The sequence below is a fragment of the Filicampus tigris genome, chromosome 4, assembly GCF_054856515.1.
Source record: "Filicampus tigris isolate MCC_2025a chromosome 4, RoL_Ftig_1.0, whole genome shotgun sequence".
NCBI classification, from domain to species: Eukaryota; Metazoa; Chordata; class Actinopteri; order Syngnathiformes; family Syngnathidae; genus Filicampus; species Filicampus tigris.
The window spans coordinates 13,152,829-13,180,455 of NC_141220.1; the positions used below are offsets into that span (position 1 = coordinate 13,152,829).

At 40.2% G+C, this 27,627-nt stretch overlaps 2 protein-coding genes and 1 long non-coding RNA gene across 8 annotated transcripts in view; 1 reads left to right on the plus strand and 2 right to left on the minus strand.

Moving 5' to 3' along the window:
- LOC147148539 (DNA topoisomerase I, mitochondrial) overlaps window positions 1-1,601 on the minus strand; it is a 32,309-nt gene extending 30,708 nt beyond the window's left edge. For 2 of the 6 annotated variants that reach the window (XM_086029682.1, XM_086029677.1), the window contains exons 1-2: window positions 552-689; window positions 151-279 (exon numbers count right to left, since the gene is read on the minus strand). In XM_086029682.1, the coding sequence (XP_085885808.1) occupies window positions 151-266 (116 nt within the window). In that variant the 5' untranslated portion in view covers window positions 267-279; window positions 552-689. Of the gene's footprint in view, window positions 1-150; window positions 280-433; window positions 958-1,472 lie in introns of those variants that run through there. The other 4 variants (XM_086029681.1, XM_086029680.1, XM_086029678.1 and 1 more) reach the window with 4 other exon arrangements.
- mlycd (malonyl-CoA decarboxylase) lies at window positions 1,574-11,861 on the plus strand. Its single transcript, XM_086029683.1, has 5 exons — window positions 1,574-2,215; window positions 4,090-4,202; window positions 4,327-4,483; window positions 6,193-6,345; window positions 10,270-11,861. The coding sequence occupies exons 1-5, from the start codon at window positions 1,670-1,672 to the stop codon at window positions 10,813-10,815; spliced, it is 1,515 nt and encodes a 504-aa protein (XP_085885809.1). The 5' UTR covers window positions 1,574-1,669; the 3' UTR covers window positions 10,816-11,861.
- Window positions 11,862-15,564: 3,703 nt separating this feature from the next.
- Window positions 15,565-24,724, minus strand: LOC147148541 (uncharacterized). Its single transcript, XR_015086672.1, has 3 exons — window positions 24,632-24,724; window positions 24,120-24,438; window positions 15,565-15,821 (listed from the first exon to the last, which is right to left on the minus strand). It is a non-coding gene; the product is annotated as an uncharacterized LOC147148541 (long non-coding RNA).
- Between the last annotated feature and the right edge of the window lie 2,903 nt (window positions 24,725-27,627).

Sequence of the window (27,627 nt, forward strand, 5' to 3'; positions counted from 1 at the left end):
ACCAAGCTCCAGTTTTCTCCCATATTTATTATCGTTATTATTTTCGTAAACAATGATGTTGCTTCACATGTTAATGTATGCATAATGACAAATGTGTCAAATGTCACGGGGAACTTCACTGTACAAATTTGTAGCAAATATTCAACTCACGTGCTAATAGTGTCATCTCCAGCGCCAGCAAGCTCATTGTCTTTTAGCCTCTTGTTCAGTTTACTGACTTTGTGCTTGGATTTCCCGTATTCTTTCGCGTCCTTCTCTCCCCCCATCTCTCAGAAATTCCTTCGAGAGACAGATGACGTAATAATTAATCAACAGGTCGAGACAACTCCACGATTTACGTTATGATATTGCCACTCAGTCGCACTAGGATAAGCATGTCTTTAGTGTTAGCCAATTAACACAAACTAGTCAATTCCATCAAGCTGCAGGTTACCTACAGAACAAGTACTTCATAAAATGATGGGGTGTTGCGTACAACACTGTGCGCAAGAAACGTCCAGCGTTTATCTACACACTTAAAATATAAGATATATGCTAAAAAGTACACAAACTTTTCACGTGGCTCAATCACGAAAGCGACGTACTAATGCTGCGTTCCCTGACAGTGGGAAGTCGGAGAATGTACATCTTCACATAGTTGACGTCACTCGACCCCCACGGAGAACCAGACCGTGAATGGCAAAACATAATTTACAAGATTATATTATCTATATTTATTATTATTATTATTTTAGTTATGCGACATAACTTCACGTATCACAACACGATTTGTACTGATTGTGTCAAGATATTCTGCCTTCTACCGCATGACGTTATTCGGTGAAATGTATGAAATGCTTATAAAATAAGATTTATTTATATAGCTAGAGAACATTATGAAGGCAAGTTATTGGAGGCCGCAAATCTTTTGAGGAAACAAACAAACAAACAAAACAAAAAGAAAACAATTTATCGCGATCATCTTATAGTTTACGTTAGCCCGGAGGGGTTTGTGGCCGCTACTGGTTCAATCCATGTGTGATTTTCCAATTTCCCACTTTTATGGAATGCACCATTGCGTGATGAAATGTTCAGTGCCAGGTGATTGTGATTGGCTCGGGGGTGGTGGGTGGTTGCCAGGTTGGACACAGGGCAACAATTTACGTTTGTTTACAAGAAACAACGGCAATTGTTGACTATACTTTATAGGCAAGGCAAGGCAATCTTATGACAATCCAAGACAATTCAAAGCGCTTTACATAAAACATTAAAAGAATTACAGAAAGAGAAATAAAACATTAAGAATTACAAAAAATTGAAATCATGTAAAATAATTATATTAAAATGATTAAAAGCAAGATATGTATTAAAAACATGCAAATATTATGCGGAATTAAAGTACCATAGTGATGATGGAGCTTTTAAACATTCCCTCAGCCATTTCACTTTAAACATACGATTCAAGTCCATGAAAGATAATAATTCAAGTCCACCTTGAGCTCTAGAGCCAGAAAGAAGTCCCCTTTTCAAGTGGTGATGCTTGTTCTTCTACACAAAGTTTGTCAACATGCCATCAATATCTTTAGCTGTAGTCTTGCACATGTGTCCTGTCACTTTAAGAAACCCGGAAACAGTTACTTTCTACGTGATCCATTGTGCGTCCCAAAACAAACCCTGATCCCTCCCAGCAATGCTATCCCAAACTGTTATGAGTGCTTTTCGTGCCAGTCTTAAGTGTTGGCGGCACCGGGCTGTCCTGAAAGCTTCTTTGGGGTTGTTAGACTTGGGCAACTGTCGTTGGTCGTCTTCGCCAACAAGTGGAGCCGTTACTGGTATGGAGGAAATATTGGCAAGAGTCGTGTCACCTTTGCCTACATACGAAACAAGAGAGAAATTCCCACCTCCTCCAGAAGCCAACAGCTTGGAGTTCATGCATTTCTACAGAAGTCTAGACAAGGGAGAGAAACTGGATTTCCTTGCAAAGCTGTCACGTGACTTTGGAGTTGATCATAAAAACGTTTCGGAGTTCGCTGGGAAGCTTCTGCACACCCAACTTAGGGACTTAGCGACCATTTTGCAGGTTGAGGACAGACTTCGTTACAGCTTGACCCCCCGCTATAAACAGTTGCTTAACCACATAAGCAGGGTCGAAGGGGGAGTGAAGTTTCTGGTGGACCTTAGAGCCGACGTGCTTGAAATCACCTCATCAAAAAGCAGTGAGAGCCCGCACCTGAGGGTAAACCATGTACTGTTTGTTGACATTTTCTACGGATGCTCGCATGTGTTAAGACATTAATTGTTCAACTGTTACGTGAGGGGCTGAACTCAATTTGTAGTTGATTTGAATACACTATTCGAGTTTGTTTGATGCAATATGGCTAACATTTGGGTGGGGGCAATTAACCCGCAGAGACGTCATAGCCGACTTCCACGTGGTTCACATTTCAGAAAGCACTGCCACAATGCCCTTTACCCCAGTTTGCTCTCCTCATAGAGACTTTCGCTCGTAAGCATGCCCAGATGAAAGTCAATACAACCCCCACCCCCACCCCGAGATTCTGCTTATAACGTAATGACTTTGAACTGCATGGGGAAATTGAAAACCTAGAACAACAAAAAAACACTGTTTACTGTGTATGTATTTATAATTTTGGTTGATTCATCCCAGCCAAACAGAGATGGGAAATCCAGGTCCAGAAAGTAAAAACCCACCCACATATTTGGCTTTAGCCACAGGTGCTTCTACTCAACTGGCAGGTAAACGAGCTCCCTGAATAGAAGCACCTGTGGCTACAGCCAAACTGTGGCAGGGTTTTTACTTCCTTGACCTGAATTTCCCATCTTTGCAGCCAAATGTCATCTATTTAAATTTTAAATTTTGCATGCCTAACTTGGGCAAAGCCAAACTCAGTACAAAGTGATTACCTACATATGTAAAACTAAATTATGGTCTCTATCATAAGTTTTAGAGTAAATGGTAATTTCATTTGTGTTGTTTAAATTTTATAAACAAGCTGTTCTTACATTTAAAAGTATTACTCGAGATTACTTTAGTCATTTGCAATCAAACACTGCCCCTATGTGAACCTTTTAATGTAATTGGAATTACACCGCTATACGCTTGCTTTTGTCTCTTGCTTGTAGGGCAATTTAATGGGATTCCCCCTCATCTCGAGCAGCACTTGTTTGGCAGATGTGCTTGTTTAGGTCAGGGGCTTATCTAGAGTTCAGGCACAAGAATTCTGGCCGCTTAAATCAATATGTTTTAGAAGAACACTTTGCTGTTGTTGGCTGAGTGAGAAGGGGGAAACATGCATTTTTAGACTAATCACACAACTGGCATTGGTCGTCCTTTGTTGAATAATTGACATAACTCATTTTGCAGCCGTCTCAGCCTACTGTGTTAGTGACATAAGTGGGTGGTGTGGGTTACTTTAGTGTCATGCTGGCTATTTTTTGCCCCTACTGAAAGAATCCAAGGGTGGATCGGTTGCACCCATCTTACTGGGGTAAAGGTATCAGCATACTGATATGGTCATTTGGATAGATGCTTCCTTTTAGTTTACTGCAATGATCTTTGCTTACAATGTTAATGCAGCACGCAGTACGACTGAAGTTTAGCGGAGCTTGCTAATGATATTATTATAGTTGACAAACAAACCTGTAGTCATCCTGTGGAGCTGTCTTTACAGCTGTATGAGTGTCAAAGTGTGGGTTTATGAACACAGCAGTTTGAGTGTTTGCAAGATATTTGCTTTAAATGAAGCATGGCCTTTTAAGGGCATCAGACCTGCTTTCAAATGGCAAGTTGCTTATTGAAGAAGTTTTTGTGTAAACATTACAAGCTCAGAACCGTCATTACATTTGTGAAGACTCAAACGGCATATGGGCATCAGGGAACCACAAAGCCCACAAGGGGTCCAGGGTGCAGGGATGTAATTTATCTGGAATTAAGTAACTCTGCTGCCTGCCAGTCACCATATAGTCTTCTTTCATTAATAGTGATGATTTTGGTAGTCCTGTTTATCCAGTAGTTTGAGAATTATGAGAAGATAACTCCGTTTTTGTACAAGGGTAAAATTCTTCATGACTCCCCATCCTCTCTCTTAGGACCTGAATGGAACTCTGAAAAGCTTGCTGTCCGAGTGGTTCTCTGTAGGTCTACTCCGACTCGAGCGAATAACCTGGCAGTCACCCTGTGAGATCCTACAAAAGATCAGCCAGTAAGGCAGAAAATGTGATTCGTCAAAATTGTATTTTTGGAGACCTTTTTAAACAAATGTCAACACCTGAATCATGCAGCCTAGCTTGAAAAATTAAAAAAAGTGATTACAAATCCTCTGTCAGGTATGAGGCTGTGCATCCTGTTAGGAACTGGGCTGATCTGAAACGCAGAGTGGGGCCATATCGTCGTTGCTATGCCTTCACCCATGCTGCCATGCCTGGGGAGCCTCTGGTTGTGCTGCATGTAGCCCTCACAGAAGAAATCTCAGATAATATACAGGTTAGAAGGAAAGTCTTTGGAGAACGTCTCTCAATTTTTCACACAATGAAAGCAATTAGGAATTTATTATATTGTTCCTTGTCAATGTGCTCTAAAAGCACAACTATTTGGCTTACCTTTGAGTAACTCCCAACAGTGCTGACTTGAGAAAATGGCCACAGCTCACATATTTTGCTGTTTGTATGTATATTGTTTGCTTGCAGTTAACACAGTGCTGCTCAAAAGTTTGTGAACCTTGCAGGGATGGTCGATTTATTTTATTTTTGTTTTATTTTTTTGCGTAAAAAATATTAAAATAACCTTATTAAATGTTTAGTTATACCCCAATCCACAATGCTGACATTGAAAATAACGGATTCAAACAAAAATAATGAAAATGGTGTCATTCGTTATTCAACAAAAGTTCTTAACATCAGAAAAACTCTAATTTCATGGGTGCAAAAGTTTGTGAACCTCTTCACTTAATACGATATTGCACCTCCTTTTGCAGTGATAACTCAACCATACGGATTGTGTCGTGACTTATCAGTCTTTCACATCTACTTTGGAGGATTTGTGCCCAGTCTTCCTTGCAGAATGCAGACAGTTGAGATATTGGATGGGCGTCTAGCATGAACTGCCCGCTTTAGGTCCCGCCACATCATTTCTATAGGAATTAAGTCAGGACTTTGACTCGGCTAGTCCAAAACACAAATCTTTTTCTTCTTCAGCGCATTCGTTGATTGCATTGCTGGAATGCTTTGGATCATTATCATGTTGCATGATCTATCTAAGTTTCTCAAGCGGTTCACACACTTTTGAGCAGCACTGTATAAATTAGGGCTGGGGTAAAAATACAGTATCGCGATGTTTTGTGATACTTTTTATGCCGATACCAAGTATTGATACTTTAAATATCTTATGTTATGTTATGTTTTGCATGTTCTATAACATACTTATGGAACATTTAACGTCTTTCAAGTTGAGCTTTGTGAATGGCGTTTTATTTATTGCACTTCTGTGTATCAGCAACAGTTAATGGAACAGCTTATGCACTTTTCAATCGTGACACTTGAATAAATGTCAAATGGCACTTAAGTTAAAACTTTAGAAACACATGCCTCAGTTGAGTATTGCAATACATATCGGATCGCAACCCAAGTATCGTGATCGGTATCGGATTGGGACAAAAGTGTATAGTCCCAGCCCTAATATATACACGTATTTTTTTAAATATATAGTAGCTTTAACAATACCTATTTCTAACAGCATAGCACCTGTTCAATGACACTAACTCAGAAATGAATTGATAACTGTTTCTGTTAGTGTAAGGCAATTCCTCATGCTATTAATTGAGATAACCGTAATAAAAAGAAATAAATACCCACAGAACTACACTCATTGACGGTTTCAATTAAAACTGTGCATTATTATCTTTGCAAAGACAATTTGCTCTTGTATTGGATCCCATAGATTGTTAAGGTCACAACTTGATAGTCAGATCTTAGTTAGAAGCTGTCAGCACGATATTTCATTTGAACTACACTGCTTTCCAGTGACATCCGTGTTACAATTTAAATCCCTCCACACACACACAATAAATATGGAGCGCTGCATTTTGTCATAACGTTAAAAAGGATAAAATTGTGTGCTTTTGGTTTGCCAAATTATATTTGTAATTCATCTTGGTGACTGCAGAATTTTACAGCAAACTATGGTCCCTTTCTTAGAGTATTGTTCGGGAATTTTCCACGCTTGACCCTGAAGAAGATGTAAACAAGGTAAATGCAGCAGTCTTCTACTCCATCTCCTCCACCCAAGCTGGTCTACAAGGTGTTGAGCTGGGAAACTATCTCATCAAGAGGGTGGTGCGGGAACTGCAGGTGGGTGCACTGTGGATAATTGTAGTTGTGTGGTTAATATTACAGAAGCTGTGAGTCAATGGTCCGTCCAAACTGTCCACAGTTCCAAATTATACATTCATCATTTCATATATGGTTTAGTTTCTCTGCAATTTTGGCCACATCAACCACTAAATGTAAAGAGCACAGTTAAACCTTGTTAGTGATCAATCTGACATTTTATAAAGTATTTGTTGGGTGAAAGTTAAAAATTAACTCATTCACTGCCGTGGACAGGCAGCTTGTACCAAGAGTATCAGACTGGGATGGCTGGCAGTGAATGCGTGAGTAAGATTTCTTGTTTTCTGTAACTCAAATGAAAGCATTGTATAATAGTGAGATGAAAGAATCATTATGCTCTGTCACAGTTTCATTGCAGACCTCAGTAAGGTTTTGTAAAGATAAGCACCTGACACTTGTACTGTGCTGGGTGCATCCACCCATACTCCCTGGTCTTGATTTTCATATACACTGCAGGAACAACATATCCCACACTTTGCAACTACCGTAACCTACTTGGTCTGTAGCCTTCAGGTGGGGCCCATGTAGCAAAGTGTTTTTTTATTATACAAAATTAGCTGGAAATACTTTTTATTTTATTTTATTTTTTTCTGTTCTTCAAATGGTTTAATGGTCCCTTTTTTTCAGTAAAAACTAAATTAATCTCCCGCTATTTGAGCATTTGTTTACATACTCTTATCGATGAAGAAAGACAGACAAACTAGTAGTTACCGCCAGAGGTGGGCATTTTACTCAATTTTGCTGGTCCTTCATCTGTCAGCGGACAAGATACCCCTCCGTCATTCGTCAGTCCGTCATTTTTCATGACGAGCAGAATTGTAATCGTCAGTTAAGTCCATCAGTCAGTCCGTCAGAAGTTCGTTGGTACGTCAGTTGGCCCCCTCCTAAAAACATCGGAAAATGGGCATCCGTCAGTGACTGATGGCAATTACACTGATGGTTGCATCATTCATCATTCCATCTTTTTTAAAAGGTGTCCCATCATTCGTCAATTGCCAGCAAATTGGGCATCCGTCAGTGAAGGTCCGTCAGTCTGACGGAATGCCCACCCTCTGGTTACCAGATAGTCGCTGCAATGAAATCCCATCCATCCTTCTCAATAAGCTTAGAAGCGCTCTTCATGTCAGCCCACTCCCGCCTGCCAGCACATGTGAAATGGTGAGAATGTTGAATAGACCATCAGAAGCCACTCTGCCCAACAGATGGGGAAAATGCATCTTTGAATTGCGCCCTCATAAAATCTGTTTTCCCAGCTTTCCATTGCACTTGAGTTTTTAGTTCAAGCAGATTGGTGCATTATATTTCTTGGCATTTTCATTTACTTGGATCAGAAAGCACAGCAGACTGTTTTTTCCCCTTCTTCAACCCATAGAAGCCATTTGTCCATAGCTGGAAAAGAGGTTACGTTGTGTGCTTAACGCTGAAAAAAAATAGATACAATTATCGGTTGCACATGCTCGAAATGTATTAAACTGTCCGAATTTCCCCCTCCTTGAAAATAATAGAATAATATATGCTATTTTAACACATTTTAATTATGTTCAAATTAGTTGTACACATTTTAATAAGGTGCAACTGATGCATAACAGTGCATATGTTCAAATGAGTAAATTCAAATGCCTTTTTTTTTTTCTTCCCCCAGTGTGTTGTTTTGACTATAGCATAGCCATATCAGGTCTCAGCTCTCTGTGTCTACACCTCTTGCCATACTTGCTGTCTCACACAATAGCACAAGATAGTTCTATTACACCCCTCTTGACCGCCAGTGGCGGTGCTTCAAGCACCGGTCATTTCAGTTTCACACATGTGCAGGGTCAATCACTATACCAACAAAGTGTCCCAGTTTGACTGACACCTGATTGAAGATGCTTGAGCTTGCTGGGGTCAACGCTAAGCCGCTGTGACAGTTTCAGAGAAAATGACCTAAGCCAAATTGTACATGTTGTTACTGGTGAATAAATTGTTTTGGTTTAAAATGGTAACTTAATCTTTGAGCCTCAAAGATGGCGTATGTGCTTTTATCATGAATCTTTCTTCCGAACGGATGTTTTTATGTTTAAAGTATTGTCCCTGCACCCTGGCAATATACTTCAAGTGCCAGTTTACCTTTGGGGCCACATAAATGATAACAGATACTCAACAAAGGCTTTGAGACCAAAATTTACATTTGGTAAAGGTGAAGAGAGGATTATTGCACTCATACATGGACCAAATTTATGATAAAGAAGATGAAAAGGAAAAAGAAAAGGTCAGTGCCGATTTAAAATGAGGAGAAGATGAGGGAGCAGCTTAGACTTGTCTTTGTAGAATGAATTCTGTCGTAGAGCAGCGGTTGTACCTGTCTGGCCACACAGAGGAACAGAAAAAAAATCATTTCATTGATCATCAGTCTGGATAGGTTTTATTGCCTCATTACATATGTCAAACCGCTTGTCTTGATCATTAGTAAAAGTAATCCCACAATGATGCAGAAATGAGTAAAAAAAATATTCCGTTTTTTCAAAAGCTTCATCAGAAAAGGAAAAAGGCCAAATGGTGCAACAGAAAAGATTCTGCAACTTCCATGAAAAAGCTGCATTTAAAAGACAATATCATCACTCCCAGCTAAAATACAGGTATATCACTACAGGTGATTCTTTCGAATCAAACCCGCGTTGCTTACCCGTAATACTGTATGTGGAGACAGGTTTGCAAATGAGAAAATGAAGCCTTCAAAACTAATTAAAACTAATTGATTCTGATCAACCAGTCGGCACCAGTCAGCTTCCCCCCGAGGCCCGGTAGGACTCCTTCAGCTTGATGAGATCTTTCGCCGCTAGTGTCTACCAACGGGTTCGGAGATTGCCGCCACAACAGGCATCAACGCCCTTACCACTTCACAATGGCGGCGCGGAACATGGACCACTCTGACTGAATGTTGCCCGCCTCCCTCGCGACGTGGTCGATGTTCTGCCGGAGGTGGGAGTTGAAACTCCTCCTGACAGGGATTCTGCCAGACGTTCCGAGCAGATCCTCACAATGCATTTGGCTCTGACGCTCTCTTCACTTGAGTGTCCAATACATGCGGCCCCTAGTCTAGCATGGAACTGTAGCCTCAGGTGTCCTGGTGCCATGTGGAAACACTTAGGCAGGGTTTCACCAAGAAAAGTTGCTAAGCCTGGTGCTAGATAAGCCCACTGGCGGCTCACCATTTTAGTTAGTATACTCTATTTACATTGTTTATTGGCAGAGTTGGGCATATTACAAAATATTGGTGGTCCGTTTATCGCCTTCCACCAACAGTCAGGGTGCTCTTCCGCCGTCCATTTATCCGCCATTTCGTCTGGCCGGGCCAAATAGTAATCGCCTATAGGCCGGTCTGACTATCATTTTAAACGGGCTTCCATTAACGTTTCCGACTACAAGCTTCAGCAAACTACCACTAGCACACTTGGAAAGAAAGACGTTGAAGTGAGGAAAGATCTTGATATAACAAGAGAGCCTGCAACCGGCTGGATGTTGATGTCAAGGAAATCTAACTCGCAGGAGCTATACAGCAATGCAACAAACAGTTAACTCTCTGGGGGTTTTCTGGCAATTGCTCTTTCATCTGTAGCTTTTGTCACCTCTGCTCCATCACACTCACTTATCAGCCAAGAGACAAATGTGGATGAGTGGAAGAAATTGAAGGTGAGAGGAAAACAACTGAACAGGGATGATGGACAATACTGCATCTCCACTCCATCAGCATGATCTTGAAACAGAAATCAGAACACACACAAGAACATTTTGAAATTGAGGTTCTTTGAGGTGGAGTTGTGGCTCCACGCATGAAAATCCTGATAACTTATTTTTTTCATAATTGTTCCTATTTAACGCGTACTTAATTTGCCTTTCTGCTCCTAGAGTGAGTTTCCCCACATGGCCCAGTTTTCCAGCCTCTCCCCGATCCCAGGCTTCTCCTTGTGGCTCCAAGGTCTCCTCAGCCAATACCGGAAAGAAGGCCGTGGCTTGGACCTCCTATCTGAGCAGGAGTGGCAGGAAGTGGAGCAAGTCACTGACTTATCCCCAGACACCAGTGCCATAGATGCCCTTCGCAAGTTGATAGCCACCAGCGAATGGTTGCGTTCGGAACGTCTCTCTTTTATCCTGGAACCTGTCCTGATGCGACTCTGTGCCTGGTATCTCTATGGGGAGAAGAGGCGAGGTTATGCACTTAACCCAGTGGCCAACTTCCACCTTCAAAATGGCGCTACCTTGTGGCGGCTTAACTGGCACGCTGACACGAGCCCAAAGGGTGTGTCAAACTCCTGCGGCATTATGGTGAACTATCGTTACTTCTTGAATGAGACATCAAAAAACAGTGCACTTTACCTGCAGAACAAAATCATCATGGCATCGGATCAAGTTCTCGGATTGGTGTCGCAATTTCAGAAGAACAGTAAACTCTGAAAAAGAGACCATGTGCACGTTTGCATATGACCACATACGTACTGTGTACAGTAAAAGCAACACCGTGATGAAAAAAAAAAAAAATCTTGTGTGACAGCTTTGTGAGCATTACAAGACATCATCTGATAGTTTGCCCATATGTTATTTCAAGTACACCTGTCGGTTAGGTTTTGCATCTGGGTGGCTTGATGATGAGAGACTGCAGATAATGAAGCACCCTGCACCTTTATACGATTAGCATGTTCCAGAATAACTGTGTGTAATGGTGAAGTAGCAATGAGGCTGTGCAGCTACTGGAGTAAATGATCCTTACTTTTAGTTGCACTCTCTTAGAAAACAATAAGAGTGCATACAGTTTCTTTTTATGTCTCCAAACACCTGCTGTTATACTTCACATACTTCACTTTTTTCACAAATGAATTCAAACTGGTAATATCATACAAAAAACCGACAAGGGATATTTGTGTTTATGTTACACTTTATGGATCACCTCAAATGTTCTTAGTGCTAAATGTCATGGCAGCATTTGATACTTTATTATCCTGTCACTGTTAAACTTAATGTCTGAAATTGAAGTAGGAAAAGTAATCTGTCCACATAAATCATTTTTTGACAGTATAGTATGTCAGACCATGACAAACATTAACCAATATGTTTGATTAAATTTACTACAATGTATTGTGACCTTCATAGTTTCTCTCCTGAAGCATTAGGAAGGACCCACTTGATGTATTTCCTCCTTTTTTCTTTCAATAATTTTGCTGACACACACAGAACCAAGATCCCCCAGAGGGCCATCGGTGATGTTCTAACAGTTCTGTGCAGGTGCCAAGGAGGGCTCATATCAGCCCACACCCAATTGTTATGAAATAATACATCACAGCAAGTTTACTGTGAAATTACATTTTATGTCTCCAAGGAGCCAAACTTTTTTTTTTTTTCTTTCTTTACCATGCTTTTCCTCCTCCCATTTCTCTCTGTGCTGCTGCTCTATGTGCTGAAACTAATGGAGTGAGAAATAAAATTAAAGTAAATGGTTAGATTGATGGCGTTCAGTTGTGAAGTGAGGAGGAGAATAAAGAGCCATAAAAAGGACTGTTGGTTAAAGGATGCCCTTGAGAGACTTGTTTGTCTCTTCAAACACCCGTGGTGCTTCATGTATGTGTGCTGGGGATGCAAAGAAGACTGTCACGCCATTTTATGATTGAGGGGGATGAACTGCAGGGTTACCATGGAAAAAGCAGTCCCATATTCAGAAACTTCTGTGAGTGTTTGAGTCAACTTTGCCCATAGGGGTCCAACATAATGACCACAGAACAGTTTTTGAAGAAATTAACCGTAGCTTCAAATTATGTAATTAATCATTGGAAAAATCCTATAATGCTGTAGAGTTAAATTGTAAACGTTTTTTTTAAGTTGTCATTCTGGCATTTCCCATAGGACCAAGAAGACAAATAGCTTGTTCACCAAATGGCTACAGCACTGAAATTTGATATATCGACACATCTCGTCGCTCTAAATTAAATTATAAAAGCCTCCTCGATCCTCACTGGAGGCATTTTACCAATGTGAGTTAATAGGTGCAGTGCACGTGATAGAGTTTAAATTATTTTCACGTTCCATGCAACTTGGTTTCATGTTAAAGTTCATTTCAAAAATACATATTGAAAAAAAGCGATCAGAGTGCTCAATTTTAAGTATGGATCCTCAAGCTAAAGTATTGATATCTGCAATTAATTCATATATACTGTATAATATATTTATTAATCCATAATTTAGAAGGTTGTATTGTCATCCAATCAGAATTTTTGCAATGTGTTGCCAAGGGCAAAGAGCTTTCTGCCTTGGCAGAACTAGACTGCTGGCTCTGGTCCCGCCCACCAAAACAAATTTGATTGGATGAAGAACGATCATAGCAGAGAAAAATAAAACTTTTTTTTTTTTTTTACTGTTTTTCTATATAATTATAATTAAAGTGTAGTATATCGACTGCCTGTACAGTAAAAATTATACATATCTGTTTGAACTTGTAATTAATGTAAGGCTGTGTGTGTGTGTGTGGGGGGTATATTCTTTAGCTGTTATTCATCAATGTCAATCAATTAATTACTTACTTGTCTATTCCACCCCAAAATTATGTTTCTTATTATGCTGACATTAATTGCACATTCCCATATTAACCTTGATCAGACGGTTAAAAAAAATATTATTTACCATATCTAGCTCTGGCTTTACCTGATGGACAACAAATTTCCCCTAGTTTTGTTGAGCCTTCCTTATGTCTCCACCACTGATAGCAAGTTTGCTTGAGGTCAGTCAGTCCACCATGGACTCTGGAAAAAGTGCGCTGGCGAACAGTGCAGTGCACTTGATAGATTGCTATTTTCTGTCACTTTTTCGACCCATGTGTTTTCTGCTTTCGAGTCCTCTGTATTTTTGTAATCATGTCTGCGAAGGACTAGTGCTTCTGCCGGTCGTATTGCTGCTCGAAGGAATGTTACCGTGTCATTCACGCTGCTTTGTTTGTCCATCGCTATCGAGTTTGGCAAGCGGAATTTCCTCGACCAATAAGATAAGCGGATTCGGTATCGTCATACTCGTGTAAAAATATGCTGTCAGCTCATTGGTCATAGAGCAGAGAGGTCCTAGGACCATTACCGTAAATTGTCATATAAAAACAATTGTTGTTCATTAATTCCATTGACATTTTACGGACTATTTTTGACTCTCACGATATTACGGGACAAAGTGCGTCCCTTTACAACTCAATACGTACTTATATTTCTAAATACGGGACGATTCCGTTTGTCAAGGGATGGTTGGCAACCCTAGTCACCGTCCATTCCATTCGAGACACTTTTGAAACTGACTTTTGAAATTGACTGCGTTAAAACCAACTTCTATCCAGCAAGCTCTGACCTGTCTGAGTCATTTAATTGTTGGCCAAAAAAAACTATTAGTGGGACGACCGTTGAGGTATATTGTGACCAGTTAACTCCGTGAAATCGTTTGGCCAACAAGTTTGAGAGCGGTGAGGACTCTACTGTGCCGTGTCTCTTCTCACATTAAAAATTTAATTTTGCAAAATAATCCACATTTTCATTTAATGTACCTGTAATCGTATTCCTTTTTTTCTGCAAGGATAGTGGAATACAATTGCAGTTTTTTTTTGTATCCTGAATATGTAACGCCAGTCTACATGTATTTCATTTCTCCCAGTGCCTGTGCACGCATGACGTACGTGCACACTCGACAATCTCGCAATGTATCGCCACCGACGAAATGGTGCCCCCTAACGGAAGATGGTGCTCTACGCACCGTGCATGCTCTGCGTATTGGGAGCGACGGGTCTGCCTACACCCAATATATATATTATCCTGGATTACACACACAAAACAGGCTGGACGTGTTTCTGTCAGTCAGTGAAATTGCATAATGCTTGGTATTACATGTGTTGAACCAATAGATGGCAGACTATGCCTGTGCAATGTTACTGCACATGAAAAGTGTTGTGCAGTTAATTAAGGTGGCTCCGTGGTATCGCACAAGAGAAGAGTGATCTTGCTTTTTAAAAGAACCCAACACAACACGTAAATCAGTACAGTTAGATACAATATGTTTGATACAGCTCTTGTATTGAATATCACTCGATTTTACACGTGGATCCAATATTATTGCTGGGAGGCTTTGAAATGGATCTTTAATGTTGTTCTTCAAATAACTATCTACAATAGATACATTGTTTTCTCTCACCATAAACACAATACTTCAACTCTTTTCCAGTTGACTGTAGCTGATCTCGATCTCATGAAAAATTAAAGTACAAAACATTGGAACAGAGCACAAACTACAGTAATGTGAGCTTTGCCAAATACAGTACAGTATGTCTTCTAATACTGCGGACTGGGAATAACAGAAAAATGTAGAGATGAGACATCATGTTTGTGAGACTCTATACATATATGTGAGCATGTTTACATGCAAATGCAACAATCAAAAGAATGCAAAATGGATTTGACATCTCAGCTTGAGTTGTGTGGGTGTATTGTTCTTTGGGCCAGCATCCATGCAATACAACTACTGGTATAGTTCTTGTTTGCTCATGGCTCATTAATCACCTCTCAGAGCTGTGCACCCTTGCTTTTAAATGTAAAGTGGATAAAGTATCCGATGTGTTGTTATAAAAATTCAGATCAATCAGAAAATTATTAGTGTGATCAATCAGAAAATTATTAGTGTGTGTATGTTTTTAAACATACAACACATTTGAGAAAATCTAAACACACTGCTGCTTTGGCTTGAGCCACTTTAATGATGGTGACTTTTGTACTTGTGACATTTGAAAACTGTAGACATGGTAGAACTTAATGTATTTGATGAAGAATGTTACATTTTCCCTTGGCAGGGATGGAGTGGGTGGGGGGGATTCCAAAGATTGGCTGAACCTGGAATCTACTGGACGAGTATATGTATGAGTAATTTAGTAAAGGAAAGGTGGAGGACGTTTCTTTGCGTGTGATAATAATTAATTCTTCTCGGTTGGTTGTCGCTGCCCCACTGTCATGCATCTCACCTCACACCATCACCATTCTCCGCCCTCTTCATGTCCTGCTAAGCTCACCTTGCCTCCACAGCCTTGCAAATTAGTCCTCCCTTTTTCTCAAAGGGCTTCACACTTTGGGAGCAATCATGACAAACAGACACATTCTCAGCCTTATACACATTGAAGACTACTTTTATTATGCTTGTTATTGCCTATAGGGGGCAGTGGTGTTCCACTCCTTCATATACCGTTTGCCCACTACTTCTCTGTTATGTTCTCTCTCACTTCTCCACAACTTACCTTATTCCTCATGTTATCTGGTGATACCTGTCCTTGTGTTTCTTCCATTGGATTCTCCCATGTGTCCATGCCATTATTTTTCTCACTTCACTTCTGTTACCATCTCAATCCTCAGGTGAGTGTGACTTCAAGATTGAGAAAGCTGCCACATCTGGCTTGGAGGCTGTAATTAGAAATCATTTTAACTGCTGATGGTATCCCCTCTTCAACTATTCCAATTAGTCACTATCAGCTGACCCAATGTCTTGTATCATTTTAAATTATTAAATTGGGGGAAAAAGGTTAACAGACAAACGTAATATTGGCAACATATGGAGACAATCTTCTGCAGGCTTGATACAGGTCATTAATAACTTGAAATGAGAGTACAGTATCTCTTCTCACACACTTAATGGATGTACAGGTACATTACAATTTGGGGTTTTGTTCCTTATTTGATATCAGGTAAATATTTAACCATGGCTAGGCTCCTCCACTCCTACGCACCTTCCCACAGCCTCAGGTCTGCGGATCAGGCGCTGCTCGAGGTGCCGAGGACCAAGCGGAGCCTCAGAGGGGATCGAGCCTTTTCTGTCGCTGGTCCTTCCCTCTGGAATGACCTCCCATTGGTTGTTAGGCAAGCCCCCTCTCTGTCCATTTTTAAAACCCAGTTGAAGACACATTTCTTTTCTCTGGCTTTTGATCAGACCTGGATTTTTCGTCTCTTTTCTGGTGTCGATTGTATATAGTGTTTTCTGTCAATTTATTGGCTTTATTTATTTATATTTCATTTATATTTCATATATTATTTATGTCTATATTTATTAATACATGTACCACAGCCTTTTATTGTTTTTGTTTTATTTATTGTATTGTAAAGTGCTTTGTTACAGCCTTAGCTGTTATGAAATGCGCTATATAAATAAAATTGTATTGTCTTGTATTGTATACATGTCATCAACATTCACTCACACTGCTTCATTGTCTGCTGTTAGTCAGCCTGCTCGCAGATACGGACTGAAGGGTGGAACTGCTGTTAAAACCCGTTAAACAGCTTTGTTTGCATGTGTCCCATCGGTTCATAAGCACACACAACTCTTTCTCATTTATTAATGAGCTGCAACAGTGTATAGAAGTGCTAATAACAGCCATGTAGCATTAATGCTTGCCAGAGCAACCTTGCCCATTGGCTAACAGCTATCTTCTACGGTGCTCCTTATGTACTATTGCATTGCTTGTTTGTGCACCGTTGGTTCTGCTAACATTAGTTAAGCCCAACAGGAATTTAAAGACATTCACATTAAATTCACCAAATTTGCTCTGGTTTATGCAATCCACGGAAGCTACATGAGGAGCAGCCTTTGTTGAAAATTGCTTTGTTTATACAAACGCGTCAATTTATCATATGAGATTTTTTTACTTGGGCTTTTATTTATGTGAGTATTGATTTGATCAGTTGGAAAACAACCTGTGTTGAGCCAAGGTACCTATGTTTCATGACAAAAATCTCAAGAGTAACCAGCAAACAAAAATGTGAAAAAGGATGAATAGTCTACTGAAATAATGATATTGTCTACTCCCAAATTATGGAAATACTGACTGTGAAATTTGGGCTTTTTTATTGAACACGTAGTTGATATATTTGCTAGGTGAAGGAGATAAGAAAGCTATCTCATTATTATGCCACTACAGATAGTACTGTATGTGACTGTCACTGCGAAATGTAAACCTAACATCTGTAAGTCATGATTCCCAATACTGAGTTTCTGAATGGTCTGAATGGAATAGCCAGTGAAGTTCTCTCCAGTGAAGGATTCTCATTACTCCATACAGGGATCCTGGTGGAAAATATGCACTAATAACAGTGTTTTCAGCGAAAACCCAACAGAAGTTGTCAGTAACAGTCGCAACGCAAGATGGCTGCCCTCCGACTTCAGCCGCGACAGGCCATTGTAAGTCCAGGTTATTTTTACACGTCTGTGGCGCAGCCAACCGCCCTCAGCTTTTTATTGGAGGCAGTGAGGCACACACTCACAGAGCTATTCTGCAGAAAAAATGAATCGTGCGTTGATTCCTCCTGCCCACGTTGATCGCAGACTATTTGTGCATTGATTAAATGAAATAATTTCCTCTTCATGTAGCTGAATTTGTAGTGCGATGGTGCTTTGATTAAAATGTGGGTGCAATTAATCTAGGGCTCCAACTATGTTTGGGGAAACCCTTGTTCAATTTCGGCTCATTGGTGATGTCGGTTCTATTTTTAGTTTCACACAAGGTTTTGTGTGCATGCAAGGACAGAGCTATTAGGACAAGTGGTATAGAAAATGGATGGGTAAAAAATGGATGTAAATAACGTTTGAGCATGAGTCATCAGTACCAACCGTAGGCGGATGAAAATCATCAACACTAGTTTAGTACCACATATAAGGACTTTCTTTATTTCAAAATTAGTAATGGTTTTACAAGTCATAAAAAAAAAAATCGAAACCTCCTCCCAAAACGCCACCCCGTTTCACACATTAATATACATCACACTCACCACAGAGAGGTGGAAGTGGTTCTTTCGTGGAAGAACCACATGCTTGAATTTCTCTATTGAATGCATGCATTTAATCCATCATTATTAACTGTATATTGAACAATATACAACATTTGCCTTTCAAATGCAGACACAAAGGGGCCTAGCTCAACTTACAGTATCTGTTTGAGTTCATGTGTTCATTCATTTGAATGACTGTTAAGGTCTTATATACTAACTCATCCAATAATGCCTGTATGTACATTAATTTCTATACTAGGGCACAGTTATGCTGGAACAAAAACAACGGTCTCTAAAATGCTTCTACAAATATGGACCTTTCTGTGTGGAATTTGCATGTTCACATTTTCTACAGGTCCTTCGATTTCCTCCTACATCTCAAAAACATGCATTTTAACTTCAGAGATGGGCATTCTGTCCATGGGACGAAATGGTCCATCTGTCCGTCCTGGACGGATGCACATTTTGTGGACGGTGGACGCAGGACAATATCTTTTTTTAAAAAAGGATGGACTAAGCAAGTCTGTACCAGAAATCATCCCTAAACAGGTCAAGTACCGAAGGACGTGTTGTGTTGGATTCTTTAAAAAATAAAGCCCAATGTTCTCTTTTGCAATTCCACGGAACCATCTTTATTAACTGCCTGCACAACACTGTGCAGCTAGAATCCTTTTTTTTCTTTTATATGTGTGTGCCCTGCAGCAGCATTGTACTCACAGGCATAGTCCGCCCTCTAGTGGTACTGGTTCAACACGTAAGACAGGACGCCCATTTGGGGGACGCAGGACGCGGGATAATATATATATATACACATTTGTTTAAAAGGCAAGTCCGTCCCCGTAATCGTCCCTAACCAGGTCAAGCACCGAAGAACGTGTTGTGTTGGGTTCTTTCAAAAGTAAAGACCAAGATTATTTCTGCGATACCACGGAACTGCCTTTATTAACTGCCTGCACAACACTGTGGAGTCCTTTTTTTTCTTTTTCACGTCGTAGCATCTTCTATGGATTAAGCCATTATTCAGTAAACCCGCATTGATTAACAACCAAAACTCTGTGTGTTTATGCACGTGGTGGACATCGAAGCAGGAAGCGAACGCTTGCTCCCTCTATCGCTCTTGCGAACGGAGTTCAGCTTGCTGCTGCGATTTGACGCGATTTGTATATCATCCGATTAGTCGACTAACAAAATAATCGTTTGTGGCAGCCCTAGTAGCTACCAAACAAATGAGTGTCTGTGAGGGGTGGGAAGGTCATCATGACCAAATTATTAATCATCTAGCGCTTTCTTTAATCAGCACATATGCCAACATCTTTTCCATATCCACTTCATCTCAGCCATTCCCATCACCCTCCCAGATCATTGATCTCAGACTTAAGCATACAGCTACGTGTGACTGATGAGCTAAGCCAATGATCATTATGAAGTCAGCGTTTTTGCCACGTAATGAAATCTTCTCAAAGCATCTGGAATTTTTTTTTTCTTGACTTTTGCCCTCTGTACATATTAATTTAAGATTAATTCACCTGTATGACTTAATGTGCAACATAATTATTGGATGTTTTCCTCCAAGTGAATGGGTGAAATAAAGTCAATGTATAGCTTCGATTTTGCTGCATGATCAAACAATGTGCCATAGTCTATTCAAGCATCGGGTGTCTAGTGGTATTAGGTACACCTAACATCCAATACAGGTACTGTGTCTAAAATTGCTATGGCAACAAAGACAAACATCTGCACAGCAACAACAATCCCAAAGGCAAAATCCAAATACTGTAATTGAACACCGGAGAACAGGAGCAATTGTACCTCTACAACGGTTAGAGGACACATTTTTTGGAAGAAGAGTGTTGTGCCGGCAATTAATGAAGGCGGCTCCGTAGAAGAGAACATGCAGTAGTCTTGCTTTTTTAAAACAATCCAACATAACACGTTCAATCGGTACTTGACCCGGTTAGGAACGAATAGGGGGACGGATGAAAACCCACTTCCGTCCTTGCTTAGTCCGTCCTTTTTAAAAGACTTCTTGTCCTCCGTCCATCCGTCCACAAATCCGTCCGTCCCTGCGACGGAATGCCCAGCTCTGCTTTTGGGTGTTGCCACATGGCTGTGGCAGCACACTCCTAAGTTTTGCTTGAACACTTTATTCGTCTTGGGTGACACGCAGCACACGGATGGCAAAAACTAAACTGGACACTTATTCACCGTAGAGCAGGGGCGGAGCCATGGGTGGGCCTACACAGACCACCCATTTTGACAGACTGCCCACCCAGTGAGATTCATGAAAAAAATATATACTTTAAATTTCTTTTAATACAGTATTATTAAATTATTTTTTAATTTGTGTTTCGTGCATTTTTTATTTTATTGAATATTAAGAACGGCATAATTGTGGTTGCCTAAGGAAGAACCTCACATTATTCAGTTTGTCATTTTATTTGAAATACAATGTGTCGGGACAGGAGGATTGTGCTCAGTGGGAGAAATATTCAGGCCCACCCTGATTTTTCCAGGCCCACCCATTAGCCACGTTCTGGCTCCGCCCCAGCCGTAGAGACGTAAAGACGAAGCAATGCTATGATTAATACTGTGCTAAATGAAGAGCAAGGATATAGGTTCATCATGACTTCTTATGAAGTGTAAAATTTTACTGTTACACCAATTAATGGGTTAATTTTTCCATACATGTAAATGAACAAAGAATAAGGGTGATTTGGGGAAAAAAAAACATACACTTTTTGTCATATTGGACAATGCTGTCAGTATGCCCTGAAAGTAAATATTAGCTACAATGAATGTGCGCTACATTCAGTGCACGTCTCGTGCACATTAGTGAGAAGCCTGGCTTTGGTCAGTGAGGGGGAGAAGCATTATTGAAGTGAGGATTCATTAAAATCTTGCTAGTAGTTTTAACACTGCAAACTCCCATTTTAACTACATGGTAAAACAAAAACAATCGAAAGCACCACACAAAAATAGAAAGAAGCCTTTAATGACGGAGGTGTATTGTTTCGTGCAAGTGTTAAAAAAGCAGACAGATACTTGCCAATAGAAAGTTTTTAGTTTCTTAATGTAGCGGTTGGCAAAAACTCAATGATACTGACCCTTAAACAGGACAGTGGTTAAGCTTTGAGGGTGCACGTAACCTAAGTAAATAGTCTTTTCTTTAACTTGTATAGTGCTTTTCCACCTATTAAGGCACTCAAAGCGCTTCACACTGAGTTCATATTCACCTACTGATGGCGCAGCATCAGGAGCAACTAGGGGTTTAGGGTCTCAAGGACACTTCAACATGGTCACAAGGGCTGGGTTTTGAACCCACAACCTCAGGGTTGGGAAACGACCACTCTACCACTGAGCCATGTCGCCCCATAACAAATACAAATTATCAAATGAAAAACTACAATGAAAAAAGGTCACCACAAATGAGAAGAATGACTGGAAAGATTTGGGCAGAACATAGCAGAAGAAAGGTAGAAACAAACTAAAACTACAACATGGATACTAACCTATACAAGGGCTACTGAATTTGACAGTCAGACAATTTTGTAGTTTACTGTTTTAATTGATTAATATGTTGCTTTTACTATTAATAGTATACTATTAATAATACTATTAATATATGCTGTATATACTTTTGTACAAACTAACATTTTGCCAAACTGGAGAGTACTACCATTACTTTATGTGTCAGTATGCTTTATGCCAGAGAGAAAGAGGAGGGTAAAAGAAACGTCTGAACAGCTGCAAACAGTATCCCCCCGCATTTTAACATGATTTTGTTTTACTCACTGGTTGTAGAAACAACCCACAGACCCAGTGGGATTTTGGCATCATTACCAGTCACCAATCCTTGTCAGAAGTGTCTCAGTTGTTTGCAATCAGTAAAACATTGTGTGTTGGTCACATGCAGTTAGTTCTTACAATGTTTTCAAGCAGGTGTTCCACCTTTATAAAGTACTACTGTATGCTGCTTATTGTAGTTAATCGCAAGATGATGAAACAACCATAACACAACTCTGTAATGTACAACAGGCAACAGCAACTATTAATCTTAAGAACAGGCTAAAGTTCAGTGTGAGCATATTGATCTGTCTGTGCCACCATTCAATCTCACTATGGCATGAGGTGGGCACTTGTTAGATAGTCAAATGTCACTGACAAGTGAACCAATTTCCAAAGTGTGTGCAGCAATGCATGCATTGACAGGAATTGAAGTTTACTGCAAAGCTCTAATTTTAATCCCGAAATTGAAAGAAAAGTTTAAAAGCATCAACCTCTTCCTGCAAGCTCTGAACTGTAACAAATTTATTTCTAATGGTTATTTGCAGAGCTGGGCATTTTACAAAAATTTGCCGGTCTGTGTATCGCCGTCTGTCTGCAGCGTGGGTGCCCCTCCGCCGTCCGTCTATTCACCTTTTTGTCAAGGCGGACCAGATAGTAATCACCTATAGGTTGGTCCGACTATAACATAGTCTGTCTTTTGACTTTAGTTTCATGTTTTTCCTTTTGTTCCTTTGTCTGTCTCTCTTTAAGTTATTGAGTCCACCTGTGTTTATCATCCTGGTCCCTTGTGTTAGCCAACCAGCTTCCTCCTACCCTCTGTGTCTTGTCCAGGTGTTCCTCGTTGTATCGTCAACTCTGTATTTAGTTCTCCGCTTTCTTTCAGTCATTGTTGGTTTGTCACTTGTCAAAGTCCAGTCCCAGTCCCAGTTCCAGTCCTAATCCTAGTCCTTATTTAGTTTGTTTGGGTCCTTGTTGTTTTTGGACTTCAACATTTTTGTTGTCCCAGTGCCTTGCTAGCCTTTTTGTTTTTCTTAAATTAAATACTTAATGGTGCACTTTGTTTTTGCCTCCTGCATTTGGGTCCTCCCCCACGATAATCATGACACACTATCATTTTAAACGGACTTTCGTTAGCGTTTCCGTCGACAAACTTCACCACTACGACCCGACCAGCCCCCCACCCCCCGCCCGCTTTCCAGCCATAAAAAATTCTCTTTTGTTTGCCGTCTATAGTTTATTGCCCCCAAAATGGCCTTCCCTCATAGGCGGATAGACGGACCGGTCCTTCAGATGGGCGGAATGCCCAGCTCTGGTTATTTGTATCTACTGTACTTTCATTTATTACTGTTCAAGTTTTCTTTAATAGTACCCAAATGTACATGTGTTATGCAGACACGTTTAACGCGTAAGATGCATAGACAAGAGAGGCAGTGAGAGAAAGTAGTCTAATCAAAACAAGTGTTTTAGCACCCTTGCCTACCAGCTTTCTCATTTTCAGACCCACATGCTGGCAGGAAATTTAATCAATGCACATTTCTGAGTCACTGTGGCACAAGGCTACTGGAGGCCACGCATCTATCTTTCTTGTCACGTTGGATTGCTCTTCTGGGTGAACCCCGAGGCATATCCAGGCCAGATGGGATATGTAATCCCTGCAGCATGCTTTGGTTTTGCCTTGAGGTCTCCTCGGTTGGATGTGGCCAGAATAGCTCCACAGGGAGGCATGCGTGAAGCTGATTCTTTTGAAGGGAGCAAGCTGGAGCTTTCCAACAAGTTGTTTCTGGATTTTAGAGCGTCACAATTTATGTTGAAATGCCAGGATTGCAAAGGAAACAATTTTTGGTTTCTTTTTTTCTCCAATTTATTTATGTGTCAATTCACAAGAGTTCGCATATAGTTCAAGATTGTAATGCAGCCTTTCTCCTTCTGTCATAGCTGCACTGTGCTCTGAACGCATGTGGAACTGTTACAGACGAAGACTTTCGAGGGCCCCTTTCATATTTTGTCACAAACACACACATTTAATCTACAAAAGTGTTTTCACAGCATCAAATTGCCAATTCAGGTAGAATGTTGTGGAGAAGAAATAGCACTACAGAAATGTACACTAATTTACAACCACTAAAGAACAGGAAAGAACACAATCCATAAACTCACTTCTCAGTACAGTGTTCCCTCGGTTCTTCGCACTTCAGCTTTCGTGCCATCGATGCATCACAGATTTTTCAGAAGCATTCATAACAAATTAAAAACGAAACAACACAGCCGTATCAGGAGCTATATTGCAGAAAGATGCATTGTTTCAAAGATATGAGTTGCATTCGGAGGCTTTGTACTTACCCGCAGGCACTCATAAAAGGCGGTGACTGGTTCCCAGCGCGAGATCGACCAAAGTGGATTTACTTTCTCCACACACTGTACTGTACGAGAGCTGACTGGGTGCACATCATTGCAGCCTCTCGCTTAGTCTCGTTCACTATTCAAATGTGCCGTTGATTTAGTCAGAGTCAAGCTGGATATTTGCTCTAATAAGGTTTTGTAAAAATCGTACAGTACAACAGCTGTGTTTATAAGCTGCACTCACGGCCGGCCAGTGGCACGGACGACTTAGGACATCGCCAAATAAAGTGTTTGTTAGTTTTGTCTTAGGTTGTCTTAAAACAGCTTACCTTAACTACAATTCCGCGTTGCATTTTATCTGAAGGACATTATTGATGTTATTGTGCAAAGATAAAGTTAATGCATGGTGCCTATCCGGCGGCCATGCTTCTTCTTCGTTTTTGAAATGAAGTAGGAGGAGTAGAAGAAGAAAAATCATGCGAAGAAGAAGCGGCCGTTTTACTTTCACTTTTCACGACGACGACAAGCGTTTTAAAGTGCAGGATTGGATGAATTACACTATGGCATTCTAGTTAAGGTAAGTCAATTTTATGATAAAAATTAAAACTTTAACGTAGTTTTTATCGAACGTTCCTCCATGATCGCCAGTTGCTGCGGGCGGTCGAAGCTAAATTCTGATTAAATCCTGCAGCTTGGTATTTATATTCTTCATTTTGCATTTTTATTGTTAAATTTATTGCTTAACAAGTATTTAGAAGTGTAGGAACCATGTCGACGTAACAGAGCCGCAAATCCCACCAAAATAAAACTGTACAATAAATATAAAATAAAATAATAATCATAATCGTAAGTCAGACTCTACACTGCGGGTTTCTACTTTGCGGGTTCTGTCCCCCCATTAACCGCAATGAATGAGGGATCACTGCATATAATAAACCACTTAAATATAGATATGACCTGGGGCGCACAATGCACATAACTGGTACGCAGGCACACATGCGCAACAGAAATCACTGATGCGTACTGTCATTTGCGTCACGACGCAAATTTGCGTACCTGTTAACACTAGTGATGCAGTGGAACAAATCATCTTTGATTGGTAAGGATCAAGCATGGGTAGATTCGCAGAATAGTTGGTGAAATAAACTGTGCACGTTCACAATAACACAACGTGATTAGTCTGCATTCAGCAGAGGACGTTTTGCAAACATACTCAACGAACACACAGCCTCCACAAAGGCTAACTTCAAAATAAAGCTTAATACATTGAGTCCTTAATGCCAATGCAATAGCCTTAGTTGACTTTTACTTTGAAGTTGTCCCGCGTAACGGCTAAGTTCCGTTTTCGACGTCTCTCGACAGTTTTAATACTTGCTACTCAGTACTACTCACACCAACACAACGCTGTCTCGAAATCATTTTCAGTCACTAATTTAGGACACGAACAAACCGCTGGTTAATTACGATGTCATTGTATGATACGGCACACGTCTCCGGCGTTAGTGGCTAGCAGCTGTTATCATTAGCTGGTAGTACAACAGCTGCCTCTTGGCTTACTTTTTTTTTTTAAACTTCTTTTTCTATATTGTGGACCTAAATTACTTTGTAATGTGCTGTCCATGTTTTAAGAAAGGTGCCTTAAATTGCATTTCAAATCTTTTTCATTATGAAAATAAAAATAAAACTTTGTCTTCATTTAATTTATAACAACACGTTTGCCTTATAATTGTATGAAAACATTCAGCTCAAAATGTCTGACAGGATACCTTGAAATGTATACACTGTACCACTTACATACTTAAATTGTGTTCTTAAATCCTAAACGGCCATATTAGGAGTTGATTTGTTATTTTTATGGTCAAAAGCATTTTATAAAATAAATGAAGCGATCCGGTGGATCACTAGTGAATACCAAAGACAATCTCCTTGTACTCATGCGAGTACCGCATGAAAAAAATTATGTGCACCCCTGGATGTGAGATTTCATTTTCACTGTAAAGCAACTCCTCAAGGCCTGTATCACTATATCCTGTCAATTTTCCTCCAATATTTTCTGAAAGTAAGATTATGTACAATATGTGATGTTTACTAATTTACCATACTATCGCACTGGGAAAATAATTGCATTCCTGAAATTTTACTTCCAGATTTGTTTTGGCTCATGTTTTGAAACAGAAATTACATGATCAAAATAGCATGGACAAATCTCCAAAGCCCTTGGCAATTATTCACAACAGAATTAAGAGTACCTGGATAATGCCAGAGAAGTCTGTCTTGCCCAAACAGCAGCACTTGGCACTTTGCTCTCTTCTTCTATGTCATCATAAATGCCTTGTTTTGTATGATGTGGTTTAACGCTGAGGTGTTTCGTAATGTTTGTTGTGTTGCCATAACATTGGCTTTCCACAAATATCACAAACCACATCTTGGCTGTTTGTGTAACTGAAATAGCTCCACACATGACGCCGTTTACACTCTGCCATAATGCCATTTTCATTCAGCGTTTAACTGATAATGAGTGACAGACTGACTGAGCTTCATCACCTGCCGCTAAGTGAGATACCACCCCAGGGGAAAGAAAAAGTACTTCTCACCTGCTTATCTGTTAATCATTTAAATTACTTCAAATGACTGAATAATTGATTTTTGGAGCAGTAGCATAGATGACATATGATTGGTGGGTTTTGTAAACCCATGGGCCGTCTTGTGGTCAAACTTTTTTAATGTTATGTTGCCGCGGTTGACCCTCGCAGCAGCAGTATCCCTGACTTCTTTCGCGGGCACGGCTGCTGCTTCGCCCGCTGACAGTTGTGAGCTCCCAGCCGCTAACGCAGGCAATGCTAACCGGACAATTACTGCCTTCTTTCTGGATCAGTTCTGTGGATTTTCTTCAGGTATGGCTTCTGCTTTGCACGCCGACAGCAGTGAGCTTCAACGAGTAAAGCTAGCCTCACTTGTCTTCCTCTCAGTGAGTGCTGGGACTTCTGGTCGCCACCGGCAACAAGAAGTAGGCCTAGTAGTTTTTTTCTTTTCCTTTATTTATTTTGTTTTGACACAAACAGGCATCCCTGGGTGTGAATGGTGCTATATAAATGTCATTATTATTATTATCAAAGAAATATAAGCATGCATAAGAGAAAAAAAAAAGAGCACCCCATTTATGTACTAATTTCCTCATTCTCTTATAGTGACTTCATATGGAGAGCCTTATTGTTGTGATATTTTCAGAGGTTGACGTGGGCATAAGTAGAGATGTTCCACATACATTTTGGTGCCGATTGAGTCCAGTTTTTGGATATTATATGTATGTTCAGTGATTTAGATT